This window comes from Molothrus aeneus, chromosome 6, assembly GCF_037042795.1.
Source record: "Molothrus aeneus isolate 106 chromosome 6, BPBGC_Maene_1.0, whole genome shotgun sequence".
In the NCBI taxonomy this organism is placed as follows: Eukaryota; Metazoa; Chordata; class Aves; order Passeriformes; family Icteridae; genus Molothrus; species Molothrus aeneus.
The window spans coordinates 57,316,226-57,339,643 of NC_089651.1; the positions used below are offsets into that span (position 1 = coordinate 57,316,226).

Sequence of the window (23,418 nt, forward strand, 5' to 3'; positions counted from 1 at the left end):
GCCCGCCGAGCGCCTCTGAGGGGAGCGCCGGGGGCGGGGCCAACCGCGGGTGTGGCCGTGAGATGGGCGTGGTCAGGGGCGAGGGGCGGGGCCGTGCCCGCCCGCTGAGGGGATATGGAGGGGCGTGGAGTTGTGGGCGTGGTCACCGCCCGCCCCCGCCCATCCCGGCGCAGCGGCGATGACGCGCGCGCGCGGCGCGCGGGCCCGGTATGAGGTGAGGGCGGGGGCGGCGGGGGGAGAGAATTCCCTGAGGGGAGAACATTCCCTGAGGGGAGAACGGGATAATCGCGGATCCTGGCGCTGAGGGAAGGGGTGGTGTCTCTCCATGGGTGCCTTGGGAAGGTGGCGGCAGTGGCCTCCAGCCGGATCCAGCGTTGCGGGCGGCTCTGTCATGTGGGTTTAATGCAGTACCGAGAAGCGACAGGATGAGAGGACATGGCCGCAGGTTGCTCCAGGGAAGGCTTCGTTTGGATATTAGAAAGAATTGTTTGGACATTAGAAAGTATTTGGTCACAGGAAAGGTGATCATGCATGGGAACGATGTCCAGCAAAGTGGGGGAGTCACTGTCCTGGAGGCGGTTAAGGAAAGACGGGGCGAGGCACCCCGTGCCATGGTGGTGGGTGCTCGATGATCCCAGAAATCTTTTCCAGCCAATTCCATTCTCTGGTTCTGAGACCCCCACCACCCATTTCCACCCCCAGGAGAAGCACGGGGACGCTGAGGCCTCCGGATGAGGGATTTCTCCTGTGCACAGGGTGAGCAATGCCGTGTGCCTTTCGGAAGGAGGTGTGCTCTGCCAAAAGCCTGGCTCAGGGAAAGGGGCGGCCTGGGACATGTACGGAGAGGGGCAGGTCAGGATGGGAGCAGGAGCAGCCTTGGCAGGGTTTGGGCACAGCAAAGTGAAGGACAGAGCACACAGCCTGTTGTCACCCTGGAGAGGTAACAGGGCTGGGGGAGGCAGGCAGGAGAACCAATTTCCCTGCAGAGCCTCTCTCTCAAAACAAGCTTATAAAAAAGTCAGGAGGAATGCCAGCCTCCAGAACCACCTAAACCATTGGCTCCTGCCTTGGAGCAGCCAGTGCCAAGGCAGAAAATTTGGCCCTTTTGGTCTGTCTCTAGTGGAGGAAACCATTTAGAGAAGTGTGAAGCCACTTTTCTAGTTTCCATACCATGCAGGAATTGGGGCTCAGTGGCAGGAACAGACATTACTGACGCTCCTCTGGACCCTATGGGGGACACTGCATTTAATTAATGACCTTTCTGGCATGCACCTCATGGAGCAAAGATGTTACAGAGCATGGAACCTCTCACACTGGGGCATGGGAGGCAGAAATCACCAGAGTGATCATGACCACTGTTGCTAATAACTGTTTTCTAGCAACCACTGCTTGGTAATGAATTTTACCAGACACAGGAGGGATCCAACAGGAGTAGGATCAAGACAGTAGAAATATTTCCATTTGGCTTACTGAGATTAATATCACATTTATTAGAACAAAGAGAGGTCACTTTTTTGGCAGGAGGGGATTATCTCGCCGCCTGAAGTCAGTTAACATTTGAGTCTAAAAGTACATTTGCAAAATAACAAATTTGCAGCATATATTTCATAATAAAGAGCTTTACTAAACTATTGTGGATTGTTTGGTACAGATGGAAATTCTGGTTTAAGAGAACAGCAAATCCATGTGATTTGCAGCCTTTTAAATGGAATGATTACATAACGTCTATAAAATGAATAATTTCTCTTCTAGGACTTTGTGGAGATTGGGATACTGTGCCAGACTACTGAAAACTAATCATTTTAGAACAGCTGCATCAAATACATCATTTCCAGCAGTTTGGATGCTGTTGGCACAACATTCTGGCACAATACCTGGGCTCTTTGTAGTAGTTAAAAAAAACACTTTGTTCACAATGCCCGAAACTGTGGAGGATAAAACTAATCCAGAACTGTATTTGCCACATCCTGGAGTGCGTGGGATGACACTACTCAACAGAGAGGCTTTCAAAAGGACTCTGGTTGTTCCAGCTCTTAAAGTCAAGAAAGAAATTGTGCACAGTGTGCTGAAGTCCCTGAAACAATCAGTACTGCAGCGCCCCGGCCTCAAGCGGGTGGTGGAGGACCCAGAGGATGAGGGCAGCAGATTTGTTATCCTGGATCCTCATAAAGTACCGGAATTCTCATTAGGAGAGGCAGAGCAGCAGGTCCTGAAACAGCTCAATGTCCCTCCTGAGGTGTGCAAGTACCAGCTGGAGCTGAGCTATGAGAATTTCAAGTCGGAGGAGATCCTGCGGGCCGTCCTTCCCGAGGGCCAGGAGGTCACCTCTGGCTTCAGCCGTGTTGGGCACATTGCTCATCTGAATCTCAGGGATCACCAGCTGCCCTACAGACACCTGATTGGTAGGTGCAGCAGCTCCTCTCAGGAAGGTTTTTGTGGCATTTGTATATTGTTAAAACGGTACTGTACTGAGGGGCACAGTTCTCACAGTGTGATGCTCTCACTGCACTGAGCTGAAATGTGTGCCTTGGACAGGGCACAGCTGCAGCCCTGAGTCATGACAAGGAGGTTGTTCCAACACACACTTACTTTTGTTAATTCAGCTGTAAACAGCAGGTTTGTTGTGGCTGTTGTAGAACACTGAAAGTCTTGGTCCCTTAACCATAATTATCTCCCACCCTCTCTTTCAGGCCAGGTTATAATGGACAAGAACCCAGGAGTCACCTGTGTAGTGAATAAAACCAATATTATCGACAGCACATACAGGAATTTTGAGATGGAAGTGCTTGCTGGAGAGAGCAACCTGGTGACCAAGGTACAGGCCTTTTCCCCTGGTGTTTTCAATTTAATGTGCTAAAACCCAAAGGAATCTTCAGCAGAGGTGTGATGCAGGGATGCTGCTGAGACCATTCCTGTGCACAGTGCCCTTGCTGACACCTGTCTGAGCCTAAGGGTTGGCTGTCACTGCTGCATGCCTTTGTCCTGGTCTGCCAAGGGCAAACTCAGCCACAGGGATCAGGAAGGCATGTGTTCTTCCAAGTTCACAGCCTAGATTTAGTGATGTGGATTTGATCTAAGAAAATCCAGTTTCCTGATTTCACCAAGCCTTGTACAGTGGCTGGTACAGAAGTTTCTATCTCACCAACTTTGCAACTTAGGCAACGTTTTGCCTTTGCCTTTTTCCTCTCCTGTCAGCAGCAAGACAAATCTCCTGTCTCCTCTGCTCTGACATTTATCAGGTGCAATCACTGTGTAACTGCCAAGTGTTCTTCACATAGGGTTTCTTGTCTGTAAATGGAAACTTGGCCACTGCTTCCACAAAAATATTTTCTCTTATCTGTTAGCAGCTTTATACTTTGAAAGGAGAAAACATGAGATTACCAAGTAAAAAGTTGAATAGCTTGGTGGAACATCCTGTCATGCAGAGAGAAGGCCATTGGATTGTCAAGGCAGCAGTGACAATTGAATGTTATGCAGATGGTGTCACCACACACCTGGCACACCATGGAGCTGCATCCAGGAGTGCAGAGACCCTTCAGGGTGTTTCTTGCTGGCAAAGCAAACAGTGTGGAGATCTGGATCCCAAGTTACTTTGGAATCAGACAATTCCACATGCTGGTGCAAAGAGAGTATTAGCTTGCATCCCATTCTCATCTGAATAAATACTGTTCCTTTCCAGGTCTGTTCTTGAGATAGTGGTCATCCCAAAGCTTGGGTTTGGATCAGCTTCCAGACTCTGTCACCTTGGGAGATGAAATACAGTATTACTCAAGCTCAGAACTGGCTCCCAGTGGCTTTGAATTTGGCTGACGGTTCCTGTTCTTGGGCCTATCATTCTCAGACACTTATTTACTGTGTGCACTTCACAAAGGAGGGCTTGAGGCATCTTTCCAAGGTCTGCTTTCAATAAAGGAGCTGTCAGCCAGCCACAAAGCTCTTGAAAACCCTTAGATTTTTGTAGGGTCATTTTAAGTTGCTGTTTTATTTCCACCTGGTGATGGAGACCTGTATAAAGCCAGCTATCAGGATTGACACTGGGGATGTGGCTGTTTCTGATGAGTTATCTGTTAAAGATTTAAGATCTGTTTATTTGATTGCTTAGCTGATCTGTTTATTTAAGATTCACATATGCTACCAGTGGGACAATGCTGATGTACATGTTACCTTTCCATAAGGCACCTTGGTTTTTAATTTTCTTAATTAGCGATAATGCTTAAATCTGCCTGGCGTTTGAACACAGAGGCTTAACCAAATACTTTGGACTTCCAGGTCAAAGAAAATAACATTTCCTACGAGCTGGACTTCTCCAAGGTGTACTGGAACCCTCGCCTGTCCACGGAGCACGGCCGCATCGTGGGGCTGCTCCGGGCCGGCGATGTTCTCTTCGATGTCTTTGCTGGCATCGGCCCTTTCGCCATCCCGGCGGCCAAGAGGAGGTGCCGAGTGTTTGCCAACGACCTCAACCCCGACTCCTACACCTGGCTGCTGCACAACTGCCAGCTCAACAAAGTGCACACCAGGGTGAAGGTGTTCAACATGGACGGCAGGGCCTTCCTGCAGGGGCTGGTGAGGGAGGAGCTCAGCAAAGAGCTCCCGCTCCTGGGGGAGGAGCCCAAAAGGGCGTTCCACATAGTGATGAATCTGCCAGCTCTGGCTGTGGAGTTCCTGGATGTGTTCAGGCATCTGTTGGTGGGGGAGCCCTGCAGCCCTGCTGGCCTCCCCACTGTGCACTGCTATGGGTTCTCCAAACACAGTGACCCAGCCAGAGACATTCAGGAGAGAGCAGAAGCCGTGCTGGGAACCTCCTTGGCTGGGCGCTGCTCCACGTTCCTGGTCAGGAACGTGGCGCCCAACAAGGAGATGCTGTGCCTCAGTTTCCAGATCCCAGCAGACGTGCTCTACAAGAGGCCCTGCCCTGATGAAGGTGAGGAGCAAACCTCCCAGGTGGCATTGGGATTTCAGGCTGCCTCGGGCTGGTCCCACCTGCTCAGCCCCGTGGGCCGCTCCGGGTGTGTGACAGTGGCGTGGCTGCGGCGCTGAGCGCAGAGGTGGCCGGCAGGACCCAGCGCCTGCACGTGTGCAGCAGCTGCAGGGCTTTCCCTGCTTTGCTCACAGCAGCCTGCTCCTCTGATCCCAGCATGAGCTCCCCAGAAAAATGGTGGACTGGACAGGATCACCCCACAGGCCATAAACCAGACCTTTATGCCTCAGGCTGGGGCTGAGGGAGGATGGGGACTCAGTGATCCTTGTGGGCCCTTCCAGTGCAGGATATTCAGTGGCTCTGATCTAATGCCAAGCTCACGTCCCTGTTAGCTCAGTCCTTCTGAACTGGAGCTGTGTTTTTGCCCAGATCAGTGCACTCCCAAGGGACTGCTCCCAGCTCTGACCTTCTCCTTATGCTCACACAGACTCAGTGAGGTCTGGAGCCACCGCATCAGCAGAATCAGGTTCTGTACCTGATTGAGTTTAACTGAGACATAGATATCCTTAGAGATCTTCAGTGCTGAACTTGGTTGTTTTGTGGGGTTTTTTTTGTTTGTAATTATCATTTAAGAAACTGGTTGGTTTCAATGATCCTGGGCTTTGCACTACATGACAAAGGGAGCAGAGGGAGGCTCCCATCTGCAGTTACATGAACTGGAGGAAAGGAGGTTTTTATAAAGCTTTAATGCCATGAAACTTACTTTTATGCTGTTGTCAGGTTGCACTGAAATGTAGGTCAAAATGTAGCTCCATACAGGTTTTTGCAAAGTCTTTTTTGGCTTTCAGTAAAGACCCCCCATTATTGCTCTAAGAGTTTGCATTTGTGACTGTTAATCCTGATTTTAACTCTCATCTCTTGCTGTTAAATCCCTTAACAGAGCTCCCTTTTCCAGAGCTTGTGGTAGGTCAGTCTGTTTACAGTACATTAAATAACTTACTTTTTCTAACCTTTTCCAGCAAAACCAGCCTCGAAACGTCTCTGTACCAGCCAAGATTGTTCAGAAAAGAAGGCACTGAGTTGAAGAACCAGAGCTATGGTGACTACCTTAGTTTGTGTAAGGGATATTTGGATGTCTCTGTTTTACCCCTTGAGTTACGAGGAGCAGAGCTGTGTTCCCATTGAGTTGCAGCTTTATTTTGGGAGCCTTCCTTCCTGCAGTCACCTTTTCTTCTCATTGTGGGATCAATTGAAATTGCTACTACAAAAATTTAAAACTTTATTCTCTTATAATAAATGTGTTTTGGTACTTCCCTGCTCTCTGTTGTTTCATGCCCTGTGCTAACTCAGTGGCAGGGCCTGGGGTGGTTTTCTGCTGTAGCATTTTGATGTGCAAGTTGTGGGGAGAACAGACTTCTATGTCTCGTCAGGTCTAGGAAGGTGACTGATATAACCCCTGCCCTGGATTCTCCCTGACAGATGTGTTCTGGTTTCAGAATATTGGATTATGGTTAGCAGATGCACAAACAACTCTTGTGTAAGCAAGGTAACCTTTCAAAAGCTTAACCTGAGATACCAAAAGGGCCTGATAGCCCAACATCCTGAGGTTTTGAGTAAAAAATTCTTTTTAACACCAAGATTTAGTTAGAGATTAGTTGACTCCTAACTTTGTGTTTGCCCATGGTTAGAGCCAGAAAGACTTTAATGTCTTTTGCATGTTTGCAGATGAAGTTCATGCTCTCATTGCAGTTCCAGGCTGAAACCAGCACCTGAAAAACAGTTCTGTCCTCCTGAAACCGTGTCCTGCCGTGGCTTTTGTGCCTCTGCCCTCTCCCAGCTCTCCCCACCTCTGCCTGCTCCCCTGCTGCAGTCCCTGGATGATCTTTCTGGCTGGCTGCTTGTATTCTGCAGGGATTTGAAAAGCCTCTGTCTTTGATTTCCTTTTCTTACCCATCCAAACTATTGTTGGGCAATGTCAACCACAAATAGTTTATTTGGCCGGAGAACTCGGCTCGCCCTCTCAGTTTCAGATATTTTCCCTCAGCCCAGGCTCTGAGCTCACGCCCAGCAACCAGATGTCTGTCACCCTCCTGGCCCTGCTGCTGTGGCCCCAGCCCTGAGCCTGCAGCCTGCTGCATTTTTGGTTCTCACCCAAACACCACCAAGGGCCAGGGATTTGTTTTGCTGGTGGCTCCGTGTGGAGGCCTTTCCTTCCCTTGGCTGCGCAGCCGGTGTTGGGAGGGAGCCGGGTTCCTGCAGGACCTCATTGATCCATCCCCAGGGAGGCTGTCCTGCCTCACCCAGGGGTCCTGCTCCCTCCCTGGCCTGCACTGAGCCCCAGCACTCCTGCTCAGCCCTGCAGCTCCAGCCCCTGCAGCTCCAGCCTGTTCTCCCCTCCCAGGCACGGCTCTGCTGGGATTCTGCCCCAGCCCCGCTGCTTGTCCCGTTTCCTGACACCTCTGCTGCTCTCCAGCTGCTGCCCTCCCCCTTGCCATAAACATCTGAAGGCAGCTCCTGTTCTCCAGGGCCCCCCACAAGCACTGCTGGAGTGATATGTCCCTCCACCACTCTGGAATGGTGCAGCCACCCTGGGATCCTGCCTGACACAGATTGTGGGTCCCTGTGACTTCACATTGCTCCACAGCCCCAATTTAGGGCTTGGCACCACTGCACCAACCCAAACAAGGCTTTGATCACCATTTCTGGGCCAAGCCTGTAAAATATGTCACTCTGATTTTCACTACAGTGTCCCAGGGAAGGATTTGAAGCAGTAAAAGGACTGAATGTCAGTGTTATTCCAGCAGCATAACTTCAGTTCAGATACCAGACTAGCAGATACATGACTATGCTCATAACCAGGGGTTTTCCAGCTTTCTGTGCAGTTGCCAGTTCTGTGTGCAAGAAATGGCATAATAAATAACAGTCAAACTAGGCACAAGTTAATGAATGTATTGAAATTATAAATATTAATATGCACATGCAGTTCTGCATTCATTAGGGCATGACCTGGGGCTTTACAAAACTAATAGGAAGAGATCATTGGTGAGGTGCATCTTTGCCAGCCTGGAAGAGCCTGGGAGAAAGGAGAATAGAGGAGGGAAGGATCTGATCTCCTTACCTCTGCCTTCTGGAACATTCCTTGTCAGCAGCTGTTCTGGGCACAACCAAGGGGATTTCAAAGGGCAATGGAAATGTTGCCATCTCCCCCCATTTTCTTTAAAAAGAAAACACCAAGTCTGGAATAGATCTCATTCATCTCTTTATTACAGCAAAGAGAAAATCCATCTATCTAGTGCACTCCTCAGAGCAGGATTCAGCAGCTATGAGCAGGTGGCCTATAAAACATGGCCCAGGGTGGCTGTCCTGAGCAGCTTCCCACCTCCTGCACTTGGTCAAGGCTCCATCACAAGGAGCAGGCAAGGAATACAAAAAGGATCACATCAGGTGGCAGGGACCATCCCCAAAGCCAAAGGGATGTTCCCACCTAAATAAACTCCTGAGTTTATGACAGAAAAGCTGCAAATGGAGGTAAACAGGAAAAAGCAAACATACAAAAGCAAAACAAACAAACCCCAAAAGGGAACCCCACAATTTTGACTACAATGCCTTGTGTTGACATTTCTTAGATTGCTTCTAGAGCACCTCAGCTGAAAGACCTTGAGCTAAAGCTTTGTTTTCCAAGCAAAGGTAAGAACCAAGTGACACAGGGAGGAAGGATCCCACACAAGAGCTGTGTCAGCATATTTCCAGAGTTTCTTGTCTCATCCAGCTGGCAGGAGGAAAAACCCACTTGTCTAAACTGGGAAAACTAGTTTTATGGGAAGAAAATGCAGGCTTGAATATTGACACTAAATGTTATAATCAAAATGGCATTTAAATGCTTGTGCAAATAAAACCCTGCAATAAGAGTAAAACCACAAACTTTATTAAAGTCTGGCTTTATTTAAAAAAAAATTTACAAGTGTATTTCTTTAAGCCTCAAACGTACACAGCTGAGTTATTCACATCTTCCATTAGATGTGGCTTATTGCTTCAGCCTCCCTCAGCAAAGTGCCACATGAGTAACGAGTTTCCCCCTCCACAAGAATGTATCTGCCATTTTCCAAAGCTCTGGTGCAGAGGGGGTTTGGTTTTTCCCTTTAACACTTGAGCGCAGCCGGGTTTGCACCAGAGGGGGGCACAGAGCAGCGAGCGCGGCCCGGCCGGTGCGGGCGGACGCGATCCCGCCCCGCCTTCGCCGCCTTGCGTCGCTCCTCGCCCCGCTGCGTGTCCCTTGGTCACAGCCTGGTGCTCCCGGGCTAACTGGGGTGCCAGAAGAGCCCGCTGAAAGCGTCCTGCAGGGCCCGGTGACAAGCCAGCGAGGACGTGTAGCCCCCAGCCAGGTCCTGCGGGGAGGCGGCTCGAACGTGGGTGAGGTACCTGCAGCAAAGAGCAGCGTCATTTCAGACACATCAAACACCCTGGGGTTCACAGCACAGCGAGGATGAGAGAACATTTCAGGAGAAGGCAAGGAGATGGAGCTGCCCACAGCAGGGTAAAGCTTGTGAGAGTTAAAGCAATGACACAGCTCCATCAGGCTGCCCCAGCCAGCCCTGGTGGCACCGGGTTAAGGGCACCCAGGGTTTGTGTCTCTGTGCTCCCTTTGGGGGTGGCTCATTTCCCCACTCCCACAGGTCCTGCCCAGACAAGGACACCACCAGAGGAACAGGAGGGTTTCAGCTCTGCCCGTTAATGCCCAACACTCCCCCGAGCTGACTGTGCCAGCTGCTCTGATAACCAGAGGGCTGAGCTTCCTTTGCTTCCTACCTGTGCCTGGAGCCCACTGACCCTGGGAATTAGATCTGTGGGAGGCCACCGTCACTTTGGCTAAAGAAGGCTCTAAACTCCCCTATTAATTAATCATCATCACCAATTTGCAGAGCCACCTAATTGTACCCCAAACCTCCCAGAGCGTTGAGCTGACATGGAAACAAGACAAGCTGACATGGAAGCAGGAGCTGACATGGAAGCAGGAGCTGACATGGAAGCACAAACTGACATGGAAGCACAAACTGACATGGAAGCAGGAGCTGACATGGAAGCACAAACTGACATGGAAGCACAAACTGACATGGAAGCAGGAGTTGATATGGAAGCACAAACTGACATGGAAGCACAAACTGACATGGAAGCACAAACTGACATGGAAGCAGGAGTTGATATGGAAGCACAAACTGACATGGAAGCACAAACTGACATGGAAGCACAAACTGACATGGAAGCAGGAGCTGACATGGAAGCACAAACTGACATGGAAGCACAAACTGACATGGAAGCACAAACTGACATGGAAGCACAAACTGACATGGAAGGACAAACTGACATGGAAGCACAAAGACGCTGCCCGTGCTGGCACTGCCACTCTTGGCTCCCCTTGGCTCCTTCCAAGGGCTCCACCCCAGCCGCACATGCAGAGCTCCTGCTAAAGGATGGCTCCATCCCACACTGTAACCCCACAGCTCCTGCACCCCATGAGACAAGGACAAGACAGATTCTCCCCCAGCTCTGCACCAAACCCCGTCAAACAGATCCAGAGCCCAGCAGGAGCAGCACAAGAACCATCTCCCATCCTGACCATCAGACACAGCCCCATAAACACCACGTGCTTCCCACAGGGGCGCTTCGGCCGCTGTTTTGATTCCTCACTTGGTACATGTTGCTCCTGGGAAGGTTGAGTCATTCCACCTCTGGCTTGGCAATCCAAGCATAAACTTGCAAAACGCACACAGCCTTTTATAATGTTATCCCAAGAAACCTAAAACAGCTGCACTTTTGGCAGGAAAATACAGGACCACCAGTAAAATATCCAAAACAGTTGCATCTTTTAATTTATGACTGTACACTGTTTCCATAAAGAGTATATAAAACAGGTCAGATTTTATAGGTAAGACATAATAAACAGTCATACCCATTGATGCCATAAAAGCATAGAAAAAGAGATTACTGAGAAATGATTAATTACAGTTTTAAAAACTGTATTTCTTGCACCTAATAACCACAATGCACAGACATGAGCAATGTTTCTGAGGGATTCTTGGTGAGATGCTGAAGCTGAGACTGAATTTACCTCCTGTGACTGAGCTGAGGTGTTTTGTACCAAGCTGTGACAGAATCTGGCCCTCACTGCCAGACATTGGTTTCCATCAGCACAGACACAGGCAGGAGAACACAACGTAATAATAAAATAAAATAAACCCTTTTAATAGTGCTCAGTCCAAAAGAATTTACAAACACAGCAACAAAGCTGGTCCCATCTCTTAATTTGCAATGGGAGGTGGTCTGCAGAGAGCTCCTGGTTTGTGGCAGAACACATTTTATGGGTTTTAATTTTTTTCTTAAGATTCTTGTTACTTGTCCTTTAATATTTTAAGAGGAAGATCTCATCCTTCCCAAAGGACTTTTAAAACTGCTGTGGGAAACAGGAGCTCCTTTCCCCAGGCAGGAATGATGGGCACTGACAACAACAAAAAATTTCCTTCAAAATGCTGGTGTGAAACTACCTCTACCCTCCAAAACAGAAAGTTTTTTTTTTACAAAAATCAGTTCCCATCTTGGATTTCACTTCTATCATATTTATTTCATTGCACAACTTCATTTTCCCCTCATGCATTAAACAGTCCAGTGAAAATGGGAGTATTTTACATTTCAATATTAACAAAGGTCGGTTGTGTCTTTCTCATTACTTTTCTTATCTTCCCTTACTTATATATCACTGAAAGGAGAAAAACAGAGTCTATTGTTTCCCTTTTTCTAGGACATCTGAAATTGGAGCATTAGTTTCATAAGACAACCTGACTTCCAGCCACTGCAGCACTTACAGTTAATTGGGAGGTGATCTCTGCAGCAACACAAAATCATTGCCAAAAAGGCTCCCATCGACTTTTACAGCACAACCTGCCCTAATTCTCCTTACTCCTGTGAAACAAGCACAGCCTGCTGCTGGCTGTCAAGTGAGGTCTTTATTTTCTTGTTAAGTATCTGAACTTACTGCTCTTGACCCATTTAATTACTGTGGTACACCAGGCAATTGCAAAGAATCTGCCACGCTGAAGCCACACAATGAGAAGCGAATGGGTTTTGCTGCCTTTTCCACACCAGTCCCCATCTGTGCTGCCTGATTCCAGCCATCCCCTCCACAGGAGAATCTCTCTGAACTGGATTCCTGGGGTTTCTGGCAGAGGTCAGCACATCTTTTCATGTACACCTTTACAACAGCAGCAGGAAGAAGGGCTTGCCAAGTTTTATTTCCAAAAAGCCGAGCTCCGTTAGGTCCTGGGACCTGGAGGTAATTGCTCTCACTAGTTAGCAAATTCCAGCACACTGGGTCTGTTTTTCATAGGTTTATTTTAAGTACCTGTAAATCTTATAAGCAGAGACCAGGAAAAAGAGGTTTGCTTTTTCTGGTGCACAGTTTTTTCATGTAACTTGTTTTTACTGAGGGCAGACTAAACTCTGAAGTTGAAAAAAGCCTGCACTATTATTTTTGAGCAGGGCTAAAGGGCTGTGTGTTCCCTGCCCCACCATTTCACACTTCCCATTCCCAGCAATGCCTATGCTCTGCTTCAGCCTGTGCCCAAACAAGCCCCCTTTCCTTGGCTGCAGCCTTTGGATGTTGATCTTCCCCATTAAGCTTTCACATCAGTTCAAACACATCATATTTTGTTCTTCATGAGCCTTGGGGGGCTCATTCCTGACCTTCAGTTTCTCATCACCGTGGAGGGGGTGGGAGGAAAAAAAAATTAAAAAACCCCTCCTGTTTTCAAGGAAAGAGGTGTAATTCACACTCATTCTGGAGGCTCAGAATCAAGCTGGCTGTTCCTGGGAGGGTTTTTCTTCATTTTTTCTCTTTTCCCAAGGCTGTGTCACAACCACTTCAGCAGGACAGGACTGTGAGAGCTACATGGGCTCAGTGTGGCAGCAGATGTGACCCCCTGTGCCTCCCCAGGAGCCCCAGAGCCCCTGGCACTGCTGCTGCTGAGAGCCAGAGCACCCACCAGCAGCTCAGCAACACCCAGGGCCACTGGCAAACATCCCCTCACTCCTCAGCAGGGTGGTCTTGTTCCAGAGAAATTCAGGAAAGACGTCAGAAACAATCAGAGAGAGTGGAGAAACAGCACAATCAAACCTGGCTAAAATAAACACCAACCAAAAACCAAACAAAGCTAAAAACCCTCACCTAAACAAAGAAAAAGAACCAAACACAAACCAACAAGCCCAAACCACCCCAGAGTATGTCCCTGCACCCACCCAACTGAAAGTACCAGTGCTAGGGATTATTTCACACAATCTCTCCTGCTACCTGAGATAAACACGCTCCCAGGGGTGTTTCTGCAGATGCATCACTTAGAGATACATATGGAATAACTGTGAATTTGGCACACTGATTTTTTTTTTTTACCTATTAGGTATTTTATTTTTTTTTTTACCTATTAGGTATTTTATGGGTATTTTATGAAGAAAAATCATTCACAAGTTGTTTTACAGGGGGAAAAAAAAAATTAATTCTATTCCACAGAGTAGATTTACTGCTCATCTGATTATCTGCAGTATCCATGACATAAAGTAATGGGGCAGACATTAGATCTGGGGAATCTTCCAGATTCATCATTTAAATAATAAATAGTGGTTGCATAAAGCAAGCAAAATACTCCAGTGTGGAAAGCTGTGAAGCAGTAGGAAGGCAGTAGCATAGGCTGCTGCATTCCTGAGCCTTTCTGGAGCCAGCATTTTCACTGGATTGACCAATCCCTGGGATGAGCTAGTGCTGTGTTACTCACAGGAGCTGCAGGGACTGGGTCTCTGGTATCAGAGGACAGAGCACAGGAGGAACTGGACAGTGCCTGGCCTGGCTTCTGCTGAGCAATGTGTGCCCTGGGTTCCTCTCCAGCCCTGAGCAGGTACAAACTGAGCTCCTCTGCTCAGCTCTGCTTTCCTTTCAACCAGTCAGCTCTACCACAGTCAGTCTGTGCAGTCAAACAGAATTTGTTGATAAAATGAGCCAAGCTCATTGCTGTTCTCCATTAAATAGCCCCAGGAAATACATTGGTGATATTCTAATATGGTGTGGTTCTCCCTCTCTCAGACTAACATGACTAAGGCAGGGCAAAAACACAAGGCACAAAGCTGGTACTCAAACTCAGAATAGCAACTCATCCTTCCAGGGAGTAGCTACAAGCCTGATCCTCCAATTTAAAAAAAACCAAACAAACAGATTTTCATCCATTTTAGCAGACACTCTGTGGGCAGTGTGATTGTATTTAGATGTTAAACCCACCAGCTGTGACTGGTAGCAGAAGTCCCTGCTGAACCCCAGCCTGTTCTGACACAGAATTCAAGTTTAACAGAGCCATGAGCTCAGCCAGGGCTCCTCATGAGCCCAACCCAGTCCCTCCTTGCCCGAGGTCCCACTGCCAGCCCTGCCTCTCCTCTCCTCCACCCTCCAGACCCCACAGACAAAATGGGAGAAAATCCATTCAATAGGTGCAACCACTGAAGGAGTTCTCTTATTTGTTTGGGGTTTTTTTTCAATGCTTCTCTGTATACAATTGCAGCATTAAGTGTGGCTGTCAAGACAGGGTTATGCATAGAGAGATAAAAAACACATTTTCACCCAGATTATGGCAACTTATGGACTCAATACAGCCCACAGTGCAGGGTACAAGGAAAAGTCACTGTAAATAGCACAACAGTTTTGGCTGCTATAAATTTCTGCCAAAGACAAGTGATCCAGCACAGGCACCACCCCTGCAGCCCCAGCAGTCCCACCTGCAGACAGCAGTGCTGTGCACATTCAGCTTAGTAAGCCAGGCTGGTTTGGTATTGTTAATAACCCTGTGCTGCTTTCTGAGGGCTTAGTGAGCAGAAAGTGCTCTCTGAGGTGTCAGATGAATGCCAGACCCTTCTCCATGCCACAAACTTGTTCAGCCCATTTCCCTCACCCCTGCCCCAGGACCCTGCTGCAGAACCATTGCTTACTCATCACAATTCTGATTTCCAGCAAGGAAATTTAGTGCCTTCATCTTGCAATAAATTCTGCAAAAGCAGATGCCTTCTGGCTCTAATGGAGCTCTTTTGTTACAGTTAGGGATTACGAAAAAATGAAATTATGAGTTTAAGCTCCTAGAACTTTAAGGTTTTCTGAGTGAAGAACTCTGTTCTACCAGAAATAAACTTTCCCAGTAGAAAATACAGGAAATGCCCCAGCCCAGAAAATCAATAGAAGAAATATAGGACTCCTAGTGCTTCTTTTTAACCTCTTCCATCTGCTTTTTCTAAACAGCAATTTGTTTCAAACACTGTCAGAGTTTTCTCAGGGCAGGAGCGTGTGCAAACTGTGTGTGGTGAAACAAAGTACTTTAAAAGGAAAGCAAAGCAGGTCTGCCAGAGCACACCTCAGCTAAGAGAGAACAGGACACAGTTCTGCTAGCAGACACTGAAAGAGGCAAAAAAAGCCTCAAAATGTGGTATTAGGTAGGAAAGAGCTGCTGCTGATAAAGCCAGTTCTGACTCCAAAGGTAGAAATTAGTGAGGAGTTATTCCCCCATCCTCTTCTCCCTTATAATGTCCTTTCTATAAAGGGAAAACCTTTTGGACCCTGGAAACCCAAAGCCCCCAGTGTCCTGCTGCAGCAGTGACCCAGCAACACCCTGGGCTCAGAGCCCCTTCCCAGTCAGCTGCTGCAGCGACCAATAAAGGAATTTCTGAGGGTTTAATGCAAAAACTGCAGCACTTTAATCTGATGTTTCACATAAACTGTTTCCTCTGTTAGGCCATACATGACCTGTAAGATATATCTAATGACCCATCTTAGAGTTTATTGCAGATTACATCTGAACTGGTGAGTGCAGCCATGGACCTTGGAGTAGAAAAACCTTTAAATGCAAAGGCCCAAAGTCACAGAAGCCCTCCTGGGTGGAGGAAGAGAACAGAATCAGATTTTCCCATAACACTTTCCCTAAAAACTTCCTCTTTTTGTGATGAAATCCAGAGACCAACCATTTCCACTGCAAATCTAACCCACTGGGGAGTGGAATGGAGGGAAATTTCTTTATGACAGCTACCTCAAAATACACCTTCAGTGCTCCTCATAAAAAACCCAGCTCTTCTACTGGCAGAAAAAGAGTTTTAAAGGAAGAAAAGTTTTAGAGAGCACCTGGTTCTCCAGCATTTTCCCAGCACTGCAATTCTACTGCTGCCCTGGTTTTTAAATAGATGTGAGACCAGACTCAGGTACTTGCATTTATTTAACACATAAACATTTGCTTTTGGAGTAACTGAGAAGCCAGTGCTGTTGCCTTGAGGTAAGATGAAAAGCCACAGAGAAATGGAGATCAAAGGAAAAGGAGCAATGCCTTCCGCCTCCCAGAAACTGATATAATTTTAAAAGAAGTGGATGTTTTAAAGTGTAAAGACAGGAAACTAACGATGAAAAAGGTTTTATAGAATAAAGGAAGCTTTGTACTCCTCTGCCCTGATATGCATTTTGCACATTTCCTCTGCTGCAGGCTGGATGCAGCCCTGGCCAGGACCTGCAGGCACTGCCAAAAAAAGGAGGTTTGGACAATTCCAGTCCCACTGCAGAGCCCTACCCTAGAAGGCACCACCTCACAACCATTTCATGGAGAAAGGTCTATAAACTCCAAATATTATATTATATGGTGGTGCCCTACCCAAGAAGACATCACCTCACAACCATTTCATGGAGAAAGGTCTATAAACTCCAAATATTATATTATATGGTGGTGCCCTACCCTAGAAGGCACCACCTCACAACCATTTCATGGAGAAAGGTCTATAAACTCCAAATATTATATTATATGGTGGTGCCCTACCCAAGAAGGCACCACCTCACAACCATTTCATGGAGAAAGGTCTATAAACTCCAAGTACAATGGACCACAGACTGTGAGATTATCAACTTCAAGCACTGTGACCTGTAGATGTAAAAACTACTTTGAAATGGGACATAAACCCCTTAAATGGTGCAAGCTGACCTATTTCCCTCTTCAAAAGGAACTGGAAACCAAATTACACCTGGAGATGTTACAAATATTAACAAGTTAAATAAACCTCCTCTTCTCACTGAGGAGTTATCCAAGCTAGAGATTCACATTCAACAAGAATTCCCATGTGTAAATCCAGTGCATGTTTGAGAGCCACTTTTTGCCCCTCATATGAGCTCACAATTCACAGTGGGTGCCTGCATATTCCTTTTTATAATAATCAAATGCTGCATTTAATCAGCTTCTCTTAACATTTGATCAGGCAGCATCACTTCAGATGAGGTGTAACAGTTACAGCCTCAGAAAATGTGAATTCCAGTGCAAGAGAGCAGCCAATGCTGTCTTTGGAGCACTCAGTGGTTCTGAGCTAATGTGGGAAATCTTGAACACAGTTTCAAAAGTTAAAAGTGATGACAGAGGTCATCTTGTTTTGTTGGGGATTTTTTAGTTGAAAAGAAAAACAAACAGCCCTGAAGCTGCTCAAGTACATCACAACCTCACTAAGGAGCCCTTAGAGAAAGGAGGAACATCCCAGCAGGTCTGAGGCAATGTGGGTGACAGGTTTCTGTGCTGCTGCACGGTGGATTCAAGACAAGGATTATCTGAAAGTTCTCATTTTAGCACACAACTGCCTATTTTAAAACAAAAACAGGAAATGGAAAGCAGAACCTGCAAATACACAAATCCTTTGCAAGCAAAGGAAAACTAAAGGCTATGCAAGTTCTTTTTGGTCACGTGTTTCAGTTCTGTAAAGGATATTTTATACAAATTCTATGCTGGCTTCTCTTTCTTTGATTATTGGGGGACTTCCTCCCCCAATAATAGTGATGAGTTATTCCCCCATCCTCTTCTCCCTTATAATGTCCTTTCTATAAAGGGAAAAGCTTTTGGACCCTGGAAACCCAAAGCCACCAGTGTCCTGCTGCAGCAGTGACCCAGCAATCCATCCCACTTTCCTGCCAGTAAAATATTTACTTGTTTGATGGTTCCACACATGTCAGGGAAGAGCCATCCCTGACTGTGCTGTGTGAACATTTTCCTTCTTGTTGCTCACCCACACATCACCACACCACGCATCCCTGCCAGCTCCAAAACACGCACAGCCACTACCATTCAGATTAATTCCTTTTTCCCTTTAAACTGCAAGGATTTCAGCTTTAACTCCTCCCCAAAGAGCTGCCTGGATTCCTCCCCCCCTGCACTCAGCTGTACCAAGAGGTCAGTGTTTATTTCTGGAAGCCTTGCTCACAGGAAGCCTTCCTTCAGCGCCAGGGGCTTCCGTAACTGCACGGGGGCTGGGACGAGCAGGGGCACCTGGTCCCCCATTTGTCACCATGCCGGGGTCACCCGCCAGCTGTCTGTGCTCTCAACACCCTGCCCAGCACCAAGGCCTTCTCCTCACTCACATTGCCAGCTCTGCACTTCCACATCCACTAAATCAATCAGCCCCCACTGAAAGTGCTCCAGTGTGGTATTCACGTGCCCTCCGAACAGAGAGAAGAATGATCAAAATAATTCTTATCTCATTTGCTGCTCCTGGTGCTTGCACGTGGTGGAATGTGTTGGGAAGGCTGTTTACCTGAAAGAATTCAGTAATTGGATGCTGGGAGAGATTGTTTATGTTAATTAGCCTATCAGTCCAAGCTGTGTGGACTGTCAGTCTGCAGACAGTCACAAGTTAGTTAGTTTTTTAGTTAGTGATAGCTCTTGTTAGTGTAATATTCTGTAATATAGCATAATATAGTATAATAAAGTAATTAATTAACCTTCTGATATAATGAAGTTCTGTGCATCATTCTTCCTACCCACTGGGCATCGTAGCACCAAGACTCCAACAGCTGCAAGGGCAGCAGCTGAGCAGCCCTAAGCTGTGGTATTTGCAGGGATAAATCTGACTCCATGTTCTTAGAAGGTATTATATTATATTATATTATATTATATTATATTATATTATATTATATTATATTATATTATATTATATTATATTATATTATATTATATTTACATTACATTACATTATATTTACATTATATTATAATTACATTCTAGTATATTATATTTACATTATAGTATATTATATTTACATTATAGTATATTATAATTACATTCTAATTACATTTTATCATAAATGCTATACTATAAACTATACAAAAGAATAGAGAAAGGATACAGACAGAACGTTACCAAGAATGAGAATGAAAACCTCATGACTGACTCCTCAGAGTCCAACACAGCTGGCTGTGATTGGTCATTAAGTGAAAACAATTCACATGAAGCCAATCAAACATGCACCTGTTGGTAAACGATCTCCAGCCACATTCCAAAGCAGCAGAACAGGGAGAAGCAAATGAGATAATATTGGTTTTTCTCTGAGGCTTCTCATCTTCCCAGGAGAAGAAATCCTGGCAGAGGGATTTTTCAGGAGATATGACAGTGACACTGAGTGGCCCCATGGAGCACAAGGACACTGCAGTGCCCAGCCTGCACACAGGGCTGGGGAGGATTCACTGCAGAGCTGCAGCTGCACTCAGTCCCTGACTAAATCAGGCTCTGCTCGTACTTGACCCCAGGAAGAATGTCATTGAACACAAGGGCCTTTTCTCAGCTGTGATATTGGGTTTTTTTTTTCTTTTCAATGGGTAAAACAACCATTAATCTACCATTTCTGTAATTGCAAAGCAGCTCTCTTTTTAATGTGTTGTGGAAATGTTCTGGCATAGACTGATCTCCAAATTCTTCATCTTTCCACTCTTCCTCCCACACACTGTGTTTAGGACAAAGGGCACAAGAAGAACATGGATGTGTTTAAATATATATCATAACTCTGAGGAAGTCAACCACTGTTCTGTAATTTTCTACCTAAGTCAAGACTGTTTTCATAGGCTTGTATTTTTTATGTAAGGACAGGGCAAGTTCAGTTTTAAAGACACCACTGTGTCTTTTCTTCCCTGGGCTGGACAGCATCCCTTCTGCAGACAAGAAAGGAGAACAGCTTTTATTCTGAAAGACTGTTCTTTTGGACACACAAACTCTTCTTTTAGGATAAAAATTCCCTCCTGTTCCTCCTGCTCTGCCTTTTTATCCATGTTCCACACACCCCACTGAGCACCATGAATCCCCCAGCACACAGCCACAGATCCATATTGATGAACTGGGGCTTTGGGAGAGCTACATGAAAGAGATTCCTCCAGCTTCCATGTCAATTATGCATCTGCAGGCAAAGGGAGCCCTTTCTGAACAGAGCACTCAGTCAGGAACACCTACAGGAGGAGGCTGGAGATGCACAGACACTTTTTTCTCTCTCTTTTCAGCACATTTTGCTTGATGCTCCCTTCTGAGGCAACAGATGAGGACAGCAGTGACTGTATCACAGAATCACAGAATGATTTGGGATGGAAGAGACATTAAAGATCACCCAGTTCCAACCCCTGCCATGGACACAGGGATGCCACCCACTAGCTCAGGACACAGCTGCAGAGTCCAGGCTGGCTCCAAGCACACAGGAGGTATTTTAGCCCCAGGAGCACTGGTAAGGACCTGGATTTCATGCCCAAGGCTGGGAAATGAACTGGCCCAATGCTTTTCAAGTTTTTCTTGCATTTAAGGTCTTGCTTTAGTCCCAGCAGGGAAGAACAGAGCCCCTGGGTGAATCAGGCATGGCAACAGGCTTTGCCCTCAAAACACTGCTGACAGAAAAAAACCATATGAACACAGAAAAAGTGGTTAGAACCTCAGCTTTGAAATACAATTTCCTCAGGCAGAAAGTCAGTTCTGTTTTCACTGTGACACAGCATCCTCTGTTCTGACTGAGTAGCCATGAATTCACATCATATGGCAATTCCAGTTTAATATGACTCAAAATAGCACAAGAATTTCTAGAGGGTTTTTAGCTGCTGATACTGATCAGGTAAGTAAGCTGCCAAACCTAATAATTATCTCAAATGAAAAACTATGAACTCTTGGTTATTCATTTCAGATAGTAAGAACCCAAAGTTATTTTCTTTAGGCAGAATGTGGAAAGTGCAATTGTTGAAAGCAAACGTTGCAGTTTGAATGACAGTATTTAAAGAAGATGAGATTGTTCAGGTCAAAAGAAGGTGAAAACCAGGTGGGTTTCCCTTGCAGCTGACTTGTGCTGTAATGCAGGAGCCCCTCAGCCTCCTGAGGCTATGGCTGCTGCTGGGCAGGTCAGCATTTCAGGCTGCTGCTGAGATCAGGTTTACAGCTCCCAGCCAGGCTGGCGTTTGCTGCCCAGGAAGGCCTGGGAGAGGTGGGAGGGAGCAAAGAGGGCAGGAGCTCAGGGAGAGGCTTCTCCTCCACACCAGGGATGGCTGAAGGATGAGAAACATCTGCCCCAGGCAGGAGCAGCCTTTGGGCTGAGCTCCCAAACCCCCCCTGGCACAGGGCACTCCCAGCTCCTAGGCTGGGGAGGAGGGAAAAGCTGCTCTGCTCTCCTGAAAATATTTTTTACAGGGGAATGAAGGGGAAAAAAACACTCCTTCAGTCCTAGGCAATTTCCTTCTATCTGTCAGCATATGGTAGGAGCTATTATTATTTGGCTTAAAAATAAAGCATCATTAAGGCTATTTTTCTGTTTTAACAGCTTAACAATTCTATTGTGAAATCTGGGTGAAATTCTCTGGATTTTATTGTCCTTCTCTATTGTGCCTTGCTAGAATTTCTAGAAGGGAAAAATGCAGTGATGATAGGAGATCTTCATTTTACTCTTCTAAAAAGACAATGAGTTAAGTGTCTAAATTGAACCATTTTTTTATGATTTCTGTTGAATTAATTTTAATTTTCTGTTGCTTTCAGTCTAATCCAATATCCTGAAACAGCAGAAGCACAGATATCAAACAGGAGTGTGCTGAGCTAGGCAGAACCCCTTAGTTTCACTTAGAAAATATCAACAGAATTGTTACAGAGCAGTGACATCCACAGCTGCTGAAATTCTCCATGGATTATTTGTTAACAACTCAACTCAACTTGCAAACTGCATCCCCAAAATCTGTCTCAAAAGAAGTTGTGCCTGCTGACTGAACTGATTCTGAAACTGGTGCAGCAAGTGCCTTGTTAAACATTCACAGAAAGTGCCCAGGAATCAGAGGGGATTGCTAATAAAAATGACATTTAATAAATTCTCCTGCTGAGGAGAGCTCCCAGTAACACTAGGTGGCAGAAGGCCCTGTCACATTGAAGACACCTGCAGACAGATACACGCCCAGAGCTACTTGAGCTTGATTTTAGAAAAGCCAAGGGGAAAACAGTTGAAAGCAAAACAGTTCTAAGATCCCGTTTTCCATCCACTCTTCCAGTGCTAATTCTGGCTCTGGTATCCCTAATGCACATTATTTCACCATTTAAGCTATCCCAGAATATGAATATACCCTTGAAACCTGAACATTTAATCACATCTTATTCAGATGAAATTCTGTATGTGACAGGTGATTCTATTAAGCTTTTATGTAATTAAAAAGAAATTCACTGCTTAAAGAATTAAAAATGGCCACTAGGACAAGTACACAACAAAACCACACACTGTGAGTTACCTTGAAGCAAACTTGAAACCCAGCCTGCTGCTATACATTTCTGCAAACAAATTTCTGCAGCTGAAAGAAAAACAACCTACAAACAAACTCATTCAAAACTGCTCAAGACACAGTGTGGGAGAAGATCTGCTAAAAATGGCAGCTGCTCCCTCATGGAGGTGCATTTTCAGGAATACTTTTGTAACAACACAAAAAATTCAACTGCTTGTTTCTAGGTTTACATATTTAACCCTTAAAAAAAAAAATCTGTGCTGCATTTTCCTTTATTCTGGCCACTCTCTTTCCAACTGCTCTAAGTTTCTCTCTCATCCTCTATAAATCCAATCCATCCCCTGCCCTGGTGATGTTAGGAGGAAGCTGCAAACACAGAGAGCGAAAGCAAAAGCCAAGCACTGTCTAAATGCTGAAAACAAAAGGGGGAGAATGACATTTCTGCCTCCTCAGATGTGTAAGTTTGACTTGACAGCAAAGATTTCCCTGAGATGCCCATGGCTGCAGTGCTTTTGCACTTGCCAAGCAGTAACACCCCAGACTTGCAGCACTTGAGGGCTGCTTCCCCCGGGGTGGCTGGTGCCAGCTCAGAGCTCAGTGCATCGTGCAGGGTCATTTTGCACCTCTAGCCATGAAGGCTGTTTGTGTTTAAATATAGTGTATTTTATCATTCACAGTTGTCAGCAGTGGAAATTGTCATCTAAGCAGGAAAAGATGCTGTTGAAGAAACAGGAGGGGTTGGTTAGAAAGTAGAAATTATTTTGGCTGTGACAACTCCTCTCCCTGCCCATTTTGAGGGTAAGGATCATGCCACCCATTGCAAATTGCTGCCTGAGAGTCAGAAAAATCAATAGTAGGTAGGAAAGCTGACTTGCCAAGGCTACAGCCACTGCCAGCAGATTATTAATGCATCTGT

At 46.2% G+C, this 23,418-nt stretch overlaps 2 protein-coding genes across 3 annotated transcripts in view; one reads left to right on the forward strand and one right to left on the reverse strand.

Moving 5' to 3' along the window:
- The first annotated feature begins 154 nt into the window (after window positions 1-154).
- On the forward strand, window positions 155-6,234 carry TRMT5 (tRNA methyltransferase 5). Of its 2 annotated transcripts, none has more exons than XM_066552077.1 (5): window positions 155-214; window positions 1,753-2,402; window positions 2,691-2,815; window positions 4,270-4,924; window positions 5,941-6,234. In XM_066552077.1, exons 1-5 carry the CDS (start codon window positions 210-212, stop codon window positions 6,003-6,005), a joined length of 1,500 nt encoding a protein of 499 aa, XP_066408174.1. In that variant the 5' UTR covers window positions 155-209; the 3' UTR covers window positions 6,006-6,234. The 2 variants fall into 2 exon arrangements, with proteins under 2 accessions (XP_066408174.1, XP_066408172.1); XM_066552075.1 differs by lacking the exon at window positions 155-214 and adding an exon at window positions 311-756.
- Window positions 6,235-8,842: 2,608 nt separating this feature from the next.
- MNAT1 (MNAT1 component of CDK activating kinase) overlaps window positions 8,843-23,418 on the reverse strand; it is a 119,050-nt gene continuing 104,474 nt past the window's right edge. Inside the window, exon 8 of the mRNA XM_066551887.1 lies at window positions 8,843-9,340. Within this exon, the coding sequence (XP_066407984.1) occupies window positions 9,220-9,340 (121 nt within the window). The 3' untranslated portion in view covers window positions 8,843-9,219. The remainder of the gene's footprint in view (window positions 9,341-23,418) is intronic.

Excerpts from the sequence above, each read along its gene's own strand:
- TRMT5 (XM_066552075.1), top strand. The coding sequence starts at position 629 with ATGATCCCAGAAATCTTTTCCAGCCAATTCCATTCTCTGGTTCTGAGA. Across the intron at positions 757-1,752 it reads GGATTTCTCCTGTGCACAGG|GACTTTGTGGAGATTGGGAT; the intron begins GTGAGCAATGCC and ends TTTCTCTTCTAG. Across the intron at positions 2,403-2,690 it reads GCCCTACAGACACCTGATTG|GCCAGGTTATAATGGACAAG; the intron begins GTAGGTGCAGCA and ends CCTCTCTTTCAG.